Source organism: Cherax quadricarinatus, chromosome 79 (genome assembly GCF_038502225.1).
Source record: "Cherax quadricarinatus isolate ZL_2023a chromosome 79, ASM3850222v1, whole genome shotgun sequence".
NCBI lineage: Eukaryota > Metazoa > Arthropoda > Malacostraca > Decapoda > Parastacidae > Cherax > Cherax quadricarinatus.
The window spans coordinates 10,625,828-10,636,775 of record NC_091370.1 but is presented as its reverse complement, the minus strand read 5'-3'; the positions used below and the strand labels follow the sequence as shown (position 1 = coordinate 10,636,775).

Here is a 10,948-nt window from a genome sequence, read left to right as displayed (position 1 = left end):
CCTTAGGATCATGGGGAAAAAATGCCACACGTTTCCTTAAAGAATTGGGTTCCAGACTCATCGACACTACTAGGGACCCAAGGGCAGCCACTTTCATGTTCCAGCGCCTCAGCGTCGCCATCCAGAGGGGAAATGCTTGCTGCATACTTGGCTCGCGTCCGGTTTCGGAGGAGCTGGAGGAAATTCATGATCTTTAATACATTGTACCATTGTATTCATGTTCATATTTTTCTGTAAATTTATTCTATTAATAAATGTTCACAAAGAATGTAAAATATATAGGGGGTGGTAGGAGAAGAAAATATTCAAACATCTCCGGTGAGAACCTTGAGTTTTCCCTGAGGTACGTTTATTGTCTTCTCTGAGGATGAGGGTCCCCAGTCCAGCTATAGAGGTGGTACTTCCCTATTTATAATATTATATATATATATATATATATATATATATATATATATGATTATGTATGAATGATGGTGAAAGTATTGAATAAAAGTTTTTTCTTTTATGGGTTTTTCTTTCTTTCTGGGTCACCCTGCCTCGGTGGGAAAAGGCCAATACACAAGGAAAATCAAAAGACAAATATTGCATTTATATATAATACAAAAGCAATTGTGTACAACATATGAAAAGACTTTCAACCTTCAAGAGTTACATACTCTGTCATCCAACAATACATACGAACACACTCATCCATCACTACATTCATACGGTAATGGCAGTCTCATACGATTCATATAATAGCAAAATATATTGACTTTCATAAATATCTCTAAAATATATTAAATATTGAGCTTTCGCTAAGAGATATTTTCTACAAAATTATGTTTAAAATATATGAATAAGCGTTAAATCTGTACGGGGTTTAACGCTTGGGACAAGGGAAGGTGATGAGGCTTGATTCAAGGAAACCATAGCTATTATTCCTTGGATCAAGAGACCTACCCGAAATCACGTGTTTTCTCAAATTAATCGATACTGGACTAGAAAGAGACATCAAATAAATAATATATATAAATATATATATAAAACACACACACACAAACATATACACTGTTTTATAAGCTACAGGATACGAGGTGAATCCATAAAGATAGTCATTTGGGGGATCTTTTCCTTAGCCTTGATTTTTTTTTTAAATACCGAGACGTGGTGTAATAATGTTGGTTGAATTACCCACAATATCTTAGGTAAAAGGACACATTTGCAATTACTGCGATGTTTTATTGTGGCAACGTTTCGCTCTCCAGGAGTGAATGGCTTGACAAAGCTCCCGGAGAGCGAAACGTTGCCACAGTAAAATGTCACATTAGTTGCAGTTGTGTTCTTTTATCCGAGACGTGATGGTTTACCGAGGTGCAGTGTGGAATTTGGTTTAAAAGGACACGTAAACAAACACCATGACATATTACAAAATGTTTCGGTCCTGGGACCCTGATCACTAAAAGTCCCAGGACCGAAACCGTTTTCTATGTCCTAGTTTTTGTTTACATGTCTTTATAAACCAATTTGTCGATATTGATTGCCAAGGTTTATACCGGTTTGGAAACTGTTGTTTGTTTTGCCCGGTTTTCCCTTGAAGGACAGAGGGACTGAAGCAGCGCTGGCTATGATGGGTGTGGCGAGATGCTGGCTAGGGGTAAAAACTCGTGTTGATCGCTAGAAGACTGTCATGGGATGGCTAGGTAGAGGCGTAAGGCTGTCTAGGAGAAAGCTAACTAGGAGACTCGTCCTGTGGTTTCGTCATGCTGACGAAGGTTCTATTTCCCGCTGAAAGAGTAAGGGTAACGGAATCCAAAGTTTGGAACTCCCTGGAAGTGTCTTTGACTTTCCTCCTCTGAATCGTCTTCTAAGTCCTCGTCGGATTCCTCGCTCGACTCTTCCTCATCGGATTCCTCATGGCTCTCCTCGGAGTACTCGTAGTCGTCGTCTTCGGCGAGTTCGAGGGCCTTCTGGTAGGCCTCGAAGAACTCCTTCTTGGCCCTCTTGACGTCGTCAGTGTCTTCAGGAGCGGAGGGAAGGGCGTCACTCTCCACGCGGTACCCGTCAGCATCAGCATCATACTTAAACTGGTATTCATCTCCCTCTGGAGCCACGAAGGAGTACCGACCTCGCACTTCACCTTCCTCGTTGCGTTCCTCATGGCGTTCACTGTCTCCAACGTGATACACGAAACTGAGGAGCGACAAACGAGTGTTACTGAGGATAAGCGAGACCGCTGTTACCTCTGACTCAAAAATAACTCAATAACCGAGTCATTCACCGGGGTAACAATCACAAGAATCTTGAATGTTTACACACCTTATCCTGTCACTCTACACTTATAATAACGATTGTACATTAACCTGATTCACTCAAAGAATTTCACAGTTGCCACAATGACTAAATTAACCTGAATGTATCGGAATTTCACAGTTGATACAATTATTGTGAATTAACCTGAATGCCACAAAGAATTTTACAGTTGCCAGTTTGTGAATTAACCTGAATGGAAACAAACTCAATATTTTCATTTCATTTCTAATAAGAAATATGTTGAAATGTTGAAAAAAAAGGGCAGGGAACTCCAAGAGCCATTGCCACAGTTACTCACATATATCTGCCTCCAGGGCTGGAGGAAAAGTCATTTCTGAAGTTCTGGAACGACCTGAGAGTCCGATAAAGAGGTCGTTGAGGAGTTTTATCAGCGCTGGAGAGAGCGACGGATGCCACCACCGTGGTGACGAGAAGACACAGTGAAAAACCCATGGCTGAGAACTGTAGAGGAGACAGAGTGAAGAGATGTGAGAGTTACTGTGTTTCGTAAAGATAATGAATTACACACATGTGCAACGTGTGTACCTGATGTCCTGACTCCAGCACAGAGAACCAGCAAGGTAGTGGTGGTGGAAGAAGATGGTGGTGGTCCCTCGGGGACTTCAGACCGGGAGCTGGACCGGGGAGGGGTCAGGGCTGCCAGTAGACACATGCGTAAAGGAGGTCCGAAGGGACATGGTGGCGTTGTGAAGGTGTCAAAGCACAGGGAGAAGAAATCACCGCTGGCCTAAGGTGTATGACAGTTAACATTAATGGTTTGTGTCAGGATGTGAAGCGTGCGTGGTTTGCAAGTTTCTTGTGCCGGCATAGAGTGGATGTCGTTTTTGTGCAAGAGCACAATATCAAGGTGGGGCGTGTATTGGAGGTGGATGGATATAGGGCTTTTGTGATGCAGACAGGGCGCCTGAAGGGAGAGGTGGGAGTCCTACTCCGGGAGGCGAGCCCATTTGTGGTTAGTATAAGTGAAGGGGGGGTGAGGGGCGTATTATAAGAGTGGATGGATGGTGGATGGGCGAGCGAGTGGCGTTTGTGTGTGTGTATGCACCCGCGGAGAGTGATGCACATCTGAAAGCAGATTTCGTGAGGGATGAGCTCGTTTATTATTTCCGCTCTTTACCAGCTGTTGCTATCGTGGGGGGGGATTGGAATTGTGTTATTCGCAGGGCAGACGTTGAGCCTCGTGGGGTGGGGCATTTTTCAACTATCCTAGGTGGTCTTCTGAGAGATGTGTCTCCCCGTGACGTATTTGGGGGTGGGGCTTGGGAGGTGGAGCACACTTTAGTTAGACATAGATATGCGGCGAGGCTAGATCGGGTGTACGTCACAATGCAGGTGAGAGTAGAGTCCTCGCGGACGGTGGAAGTGGAATATTCTGATCATAGGGCGGTTGTGGTTGACTGGGGTGGGATGGGCTGGCCAGGAGGTGCAAGAGCTATTGGAAACTAAATACGAGGATTTTAGGTGATGAGGAGGGGCAGGGAGGCTTCGAGGCGTTGTAGGCAGAGCTCAGTGAGGAAAGGCGGGGTGTAGAGGATTTGCTGGGGTGGTGAGATGGGGTGGCTAAGGGACGAATACGTCAGTTTTATGTGAGGGAAGGGAAACGCATAATGCAACAATCGTATTGGCTCATTCAATACCTAGAGGGTAGGTTGAGGGATTGCTACAGAAGAGGTGGACACGGGGGAGTATATCCTGTGGAGGAGATAGAAACGTTGAAGGGAAGGATTCGTGAGCTGCAAAATGAACAGTTTAATGCAGTGTGTGTGCAGGGGGGGGGTTGAGGAGGTGTTGTGGAGCGATCGACCATTGGCGTGTGCTTTACGGGGTCAGCAGCACCATCAGAAAGCCACTGAGGTTGGTAGGTTAGTCGTCCACTCTGAAGTGGAGGGTTATCGGGAGGGGCAAGTGTTGCGGACGACAGAGGGGATGAGTGGTTATGCGGATGCATGGTATGAGCAGTATTTGGGGAGTAGTGGAGTGGGAGGTGAGGCTAGTGAGCTAGTGCCATGTTCATTGGGGCGTAGTGATCAAGTAGCGCTGGGTGGGGAGATAGATGAGGGCGAGGTTTAGCGGGCATTGGTGAGCATGCATACAGGAAAGACTCCGGGGATAGATGGATTGCCCTGTGAATTTTACCTGCAGAATTGGAAGTTGATGAGTGGATTTCTGGTGGAGTTAATGAATATCATGAAGGAGAAGGGGATGTTTGGGGAATTACGAGCCACAGTGGTAGTTGTTCTGGTCCCGAAGGGAGAGGTCCAGAATACCCTAAAGGATTATCAGGCGATTTCTTTACTATGTGTGGATTATAAATTGTTTGCAAAAATACTGGGTAATCACCTGAAATGCGTCGTGGAGCGTGTCGTATCGGGAGGGCAATACGGGTTGCCTGGCAGATCTATGGTCGAGGGCCACGAACGTCTTAGGGGGTTTGTGGAGGGTTTGGGGAGAAAAGGGGATGGCTTACTTGCTTTGGATTGGCAGGGAGCATATGACCATGTGGAATGGGAAGCATTGCGGTGGATCCTTCTCAAGCTGGGATTTGGGGAGGAAGTTGCGAAATGGGTGGAGACATTGTATCGAGGGGCACGGGTGCATGTGCAAATCAATGGTCATATAGGGGAGGCGGTACGTATGGGGCGGGGCTTCAGGCAAGGATGTCCACTTTCTCAAATTCTGTTTGCCTGTGTTCAGGACCCAATTATAGACTCATTGAGGCATGTATCTGGGGGGGTGGATAGGGGAGGTGGGGTGTGAGCCAGGGATCGTAGAATATGTTGACGACACGACGGTACTCGCGCGGGAGGGGAAGAGTTTGAGAGGGGTGGGAGAGGTCATTTGTACTTTTGGGGAGGCTACAGGGATGAGGGTCAATGTGGAGAAATCATGCTTACTACAGCTAGGAAATTGGAACTGGCATGGAGATTGGGATGCTGGTGTGGAGTGGAGGGTAGTAGATAGCTTAAAGATATGTGGCATAGTGTTATGGAGGATCAAGTGCTGTCGAGAGAGGAACTCCGAGCGCATTGTGGAACGGGTGCAGCATAGATTGGGGAGTTTGCGACCATACCATTTGACATTGTTGCAGAGGGCCATCGTGGTAAACACGTTACTATACAGTAAGGTTTGGCGGCAGTTTACCCCATAACGGGGAAAGGAATTACGAGTATCTTAAAGAGGGTGTTTAAGTTTATATGGGGTTCTGGGTGTGATTGGCTGAGGAGGGAGGTGGTAATGCTGCCGGAACATCAGGGGGTTTAGGGTTATTGGATCTGCGGCGTTGGGTAAAATGTGTTTACTTACGAAGGGAGTATGTACGAGTCGTGGGGTGTGGGGGGTTAAAGCTTCTGTATGAGGGAGTGAAGAGGTGGTATGTGGGTGCAGAGTTGAGGGAATGTGAGGTGCTGCTGCATACCCTCATGGTCCTTTCGGGAGCCTGGCAAGATCCACGTGGGGGTTTTGGCGAGAGTGATTGGGAGCCGGGTGGTGGTGCCGGTGGAGGGAATATATCCCATGTATGGATGGGGAGATATTTGGTGAAGTTTTCGTAAGTTGAAGCTCAGGCCTCGGGTGCGGGAGGTTATGTTCCGTTTCCTGCATGGCATTTTGCCATCAAAAGCAGTTCTACGGGTGAGATGAGTAGTAGAGGAGAGTGGGTGTGGGGTGTGTGGTGGAGAGGATACGGCATATCATGCGGTGTATTTTTGCGAATGTTTGGGGAATGTTCGGGATTAGATGAGTAGGCTAGTGAGACGAGTGGGAGGGGGGGGCATACCAGAGTTGAGAGCGCTCGTTTTGGATGTGGGAGGGGTGCCAGAGAGTACGCAACGAGCATTGGCATATTCAATGGTAGATTTTGTGTACGTGTCGTGGGGTATGCGTGAGAATGGGGATTGGGTTGTGAGGAAACAGGTAATGGCAGCTACTTTCTATAGGACAGTTTGCAGGAATAGGGAAATATATGGATCGTGGTGCGAGGGAGCCTTCCCCACAGGTTATCGTGGTTTAACTATTGCGATCTTACTAGCTTTGTAGTGGGGGGGTTGTCATGGCTGGGGCATGGATTGGGACTGTCAACCGGGGTTCCAGTGGGCTCACCGCTGGGAGTGTGAGTGTACTCACCTAGTTGTACTCACCTAGTTGAGGTTGCGGGGGTCGAGTCCGAGCTCCTGGCCCCGCCTCTTCACTGATCGCTACTAGGTCACTCTCCCTGAGCCGTGAGCTTTATCATACCTCTGCTTAAAGCTATGTATGGATCCTGCCTCCACTACATCGCTTCCCAAACTATTCCACTTACTGACTACTCTGTGGCTGAAGAAATACTTCCTAACATCCCTGTGATTCATCTGTGTCTTCAGCTTCCAACTGTGTCCCCTTGTTACTGTGTCCAATCTCTGGAACATCCTGTCTTTGTCCACCTTGTCAATTCCTCTCAGTATTTTGTATGTCGTTATCATGTCCCCCCTATCTCTCCTGTCCTCCAGTGTCGTCAGGTTGATTTCCCTTAACCTCTCCTCGTAGGACATACCTCTTAGCTCTGGGACTAGTCTTGTTGCAAACCTTTGCACTTTCTCTAGTTTCTTCACGTGCTTGGCTAGGTGTGGGTTCCAAACTGGTGCCGCATACTCCAATATGGGCCTAACGTACACGGTGTACAGGGTCCTGAATGATTCCTTATTAAGATGTCGGAATGCTGTTCTGAGGTTTGCTAGGCGCCCATATGCTGCAGCAGTTATTTGGTTGATGTGCGCTTCAGGAGATGTGCCTGGTGTTATACTCACCCCAAGATCTTTTTCCTTGAGTGAGGTTTGTAGTCTCTGACCCCCTAGACTGTACTCCGTCTGCGGCCTTCTTTGCCCTTCCCCAATCTTCATGACTTTGCACTTGGTGGGATTGAACTCCAGGAGCCAATTGCTGGACCAGGTCTGCAGCCTGTCCAGATCCCTTTGTAGTTCTGCCTGGTCTTCGATCGAGTGAATTCTTCTCATCAACTTCACGTCATCTGCAAACAGGGACACCTCAGAGTCTATTCCTTCCGTCATGTCGTTCACAAATACCAGAAACAGCACTGGTCCTAGGACTGACCCCTGTGGGACCCCGCTGGTCACAGGTGCCCACTCTGACACCTCGCCACGTACCATGACTCGCTGCTGTCTTCCTGACAAGTATTCCCTGATCCATTGTAGTGCCTTCCCTGTTATCCCTGCTTGGTCCTCCAGTTTTTGCACCAATCTCTTGTGTGGAACTGTGTCAAACGCCTTCTTGCAGTCCAAGAAAATGCAATCCACCCACCCCTCTCTCTCTTGTCTTACTGCTGTCACCATGTCATAGAACTCCAGTAGGTTTGTGACACAGGATTTTCCGTCCCTGAAACCATGTTGGCTCTGTTGATGAGATCGTTCCTTTCTAGGTGTTCCACCACTCTTCTCCTGATAATCTTCTCCATGATTTTGCATACTATACATGTCAGTGACACTGGTCTGTAGTTTAATGCTTCATGTCTGTCTCTTTTTTTAAAGATTGGGACTACATTTGCTGTCTTCCATGCCTCAGGCAATCTCCCTGTTTCGATAGATGTGTGTGTGTGTGTGTGTGTGTGTGTGTGTGTGTATGTGTGTGTGTGTGTGTGTGTGTGTATGTGTGTGTATGTGTGTGTGTGTGTGTGTGTGTGTGTGTGTGTGTGTGTGTGTGTGTGTGTGTGTGTGTGTGTGTGAGACTGTGTGTGTGTGTGAGTGTGTGTGTGTGTGTGTGTGTGTGTGTGTGTGTGTGTGTGTGTGTGTGAGTGTGAGTGTGAGTGTACTCACCTATTTGTGGTTGCAGGGGTCGAGTCTTAGCTCCTGGCCCCGCCTCTTCATCGGTTGCTACTGGGCCCTCTTTCTCCCCGCTCCATGAGCTTTATCAAACCTAGTCTTAAAACTGTGTATGGTTCCTGCCTCCACTACGTCATTTTCTAGGCTATTCCACTGCCTGACAACTCTATGACTGAAGAAATACTTCCTAATATCTCTCTGACTCATTTGTGTCTTCAACTTATAATTGTGGCCTCTTGTTTCTGTGCCCCCTCCCTGGAACATCCTGTCTTTGTCCACCTTGTCTATTCCACGCAGTATTTTGTATGTCGTTATCATGTCTCCCCTGATCCTCCTGTCCTCCAGTGTCGTCAGGCCGATTTCCCTTAATCTGTGTGTGTGTGTGTGTGTGTGTGTGTGTGTGTGTGTGTGTGTGTGTGTGTGAGGGGGAGGGGGGGCGATGGACTTAGACGTGAACAAGGGATGATTCAGTGTGGTTAGTAGGTGTTGGGATGCAAGGGTGATGACAGCCGGAATAAAAGTGCCATCCAGTTTGGGTGTGGGGATTATCGGTTTATACTTTTGCATACGTGTCCCACGGGATGATGACTGCATTACTCTCTACGTATATATGGCTTTGCACTTGCTTGGTCACTTACCATCACATATATTAGAGGGTGGAGGTGTATAATTTTTTAGAGGTAATGTACGCATGTAGGCTGTAAGGATGCTTGGGTGAGGATCGTAGTGATTGTGAAACTGTCGCGCTGTGACAGGTTATATGCTCATGTACGGCTATAAGACTGACAGGGTTATGTGTAATGATGAGAGAAAGTGGGCGGTTGCCCAAATGAGGGGGGGGGAAGAGGGGGGTAAGGAGTGTTGGAGAGACTGAATTTGCAACTTGTCTCTTGTATACACCTTTGCTTTGCTAGTTGACTTTTGTGCAGTGAAAAGGTTGTGATGGAGTAGTTTCTATTTATGTGTTCGCATTAGGTTATGGAAGCCTGTGATGTGAACTTGATTTGTTGATAGTCTTTACTATGCATGATGATATATCTAGGTATGTGTACAACAACATGATAATTTAGTAATTGTGGCCAGTGTATTTGGCGGAGGTGTGTTTACCTCCGGGGGAGGTGTGTGTACCTCCGGCGGAGGTGTGTTTACCTCCGGGGGAGGTGTGTGTACCTCCGGGGGAGGTGTGTGTACCTCCGGGGGAGGTGTGTGTACCTCCGGGGGAGGTGTGTGTACCTCCGGGGGAGGTGTGTGTACCTCCGGGGGAGGTGTGTGTACCTCCGGGGGAGGTGTGTGTACCTCCGGGGGAGGTGTGTGTACCTCCGGGGGAGGTGTGTGTACCTCCGGCGGAGGTGTGTTTACCTCCGGGGGAGGTGTGTGTACCTCCGGCGGAGGTGTGTTTACCTCCGGGGGAGGTGTGTGTACCTCCGGCGGAGGTGTGTTTACCTCCGGGGGATACAGATACATTTATCAGGAATATGCGCTACTTTTACAATAATATATATGTGTGTTGTTTCTTGTACTTGCACCTACACGAGTATGGTGTGATAATTTCATGTGCTTTTCTTATATATATACTGATAGGAGGCTTGAGTGATGTATAGTACGCTTGGTCTTTCTTTTTTGTTTTTGTCTGTGACGGGTTGCTTCTCCTGTGTCCAACAACGTTTTTAATAATTTATGTATATACTTATTATATGTAAAGTAAAAGGACACAAGTGCAGCTAATGTGACATTTTATTGTGGCAACGTTTCGCTCTCCAGGAGCTTTATCAAGCCATTACCATTATACTTATTGTTCTCCACAGTGTTATACTATATATATGTATTTTGTCTGCCCAAGATGTGCTCTCAATATATAAAAAAGATCCTGGGTAGCTTTGGGAAAAGGTATGTATCGAAAATGGGTTGGGCAAATATTTTTTTTCTAGTGGGTTTGGGTTTCAGAAAGATCTGCCTAATACGGGTCAGTAGACCTGGTGCAGTGTTCCTCCTTTTTTATGTAAAGTAGTGGGTGGGAATGGTTGGTTTAGAGATGACCCTGCCTTGTATAGGCCAGTAGGCCTGTTGCAGTGTTCTTTTATGTGGAAAACGACACTTATATGCAGTTCAAACCATACCCCCGGCCGGGATTGAACCCGCGGTCATAGAGTCTCAAAACTCCAGCCCGACCGCGGGTTCAATCCCGGCCGGGGGTATGGTTTGTTTGCAATCGTGTCATTACGATTTCTTAAGTCATGCAGTTCAAGACATTTATTTCAATGGCTTCGTCACTATACGTGGCGAAACGTTTCCTATAATAAATGTCCTGAACGGTATGTGACATTGTCCACATCTTGTCGGTATTACCATAACAATTTTTTCTTTTCTTGTGTTGTCAGTAAGTTCTACTGGGTCATGCAGCTCAAGACCTGGTTGGTACTCGACCCACCTTTCATTAATCAAAAACCGGTTTATAGCCTGTTGGTAGGTCCATGTCAAAACCAACCCACCAACAAAAGTATTGTAAAAGGACACAAGTGCAACTAATGTGACATTTATTGTGGCAACGTTTCGCTCTCCAGGAGCTTTATCAAGCTATTACAAACAATACATGGACACAGAGGGTATATAAAGGCTCTGAGTGAGGTGAATACTAGTGAGGTACCATTTCGATGTTCACTAGTGGTAGTATTAGTAGTAGTAGTAGTAGTAGTAGTAGTAGTAACAAAAATAATACAATATGGTAGAGCAATTAATTCGTTACCCAAGTAATAGCTTTTATATCCTTTTACTCATGTACGAATTAATTGCTCTACCCGCCCCGGGCCGCGGGGGCGTTGACCCCC

General features: G+C 46.8%; 1 protein-coding gene across 7 annotated transcripts in view; it reads right to left on the bottom strand.

Annotated features, from left to right (window-relative positions):
* Window positions 1-580: 580 nt before the first annotated feature.
* LOC128702649 (nucleolin-like) overlaps window positions 581-10,948 on the bottom strand; it is a 44,872-nt gene continuing 34,504 nt past the window's right edge. For all 7 annotated transcript variants that reach the window (XM_053796989.2, XM_053796993.2, XM_053796991.2 and 4 more), the window contains 2 exons: window positions 2,591-2,754; window positions 581-2,172 (listed from right to left, as the gene is read on the bottom strand). In XM_053796989.2, coding sequence (XP_053652964.1) covers window positions 1,758-2,172; window positions 2,591-2,745 — 570 coding nt within the window. In that variant the 5' untranslated portion in view covers window positions 2,746-2,754 and the 3' untranslated portion in view covers window positions 581-1,757. The remainder of the gene's footprint in view (window positions 2,173-2,590; window positions 2,755-10,948) is intronic.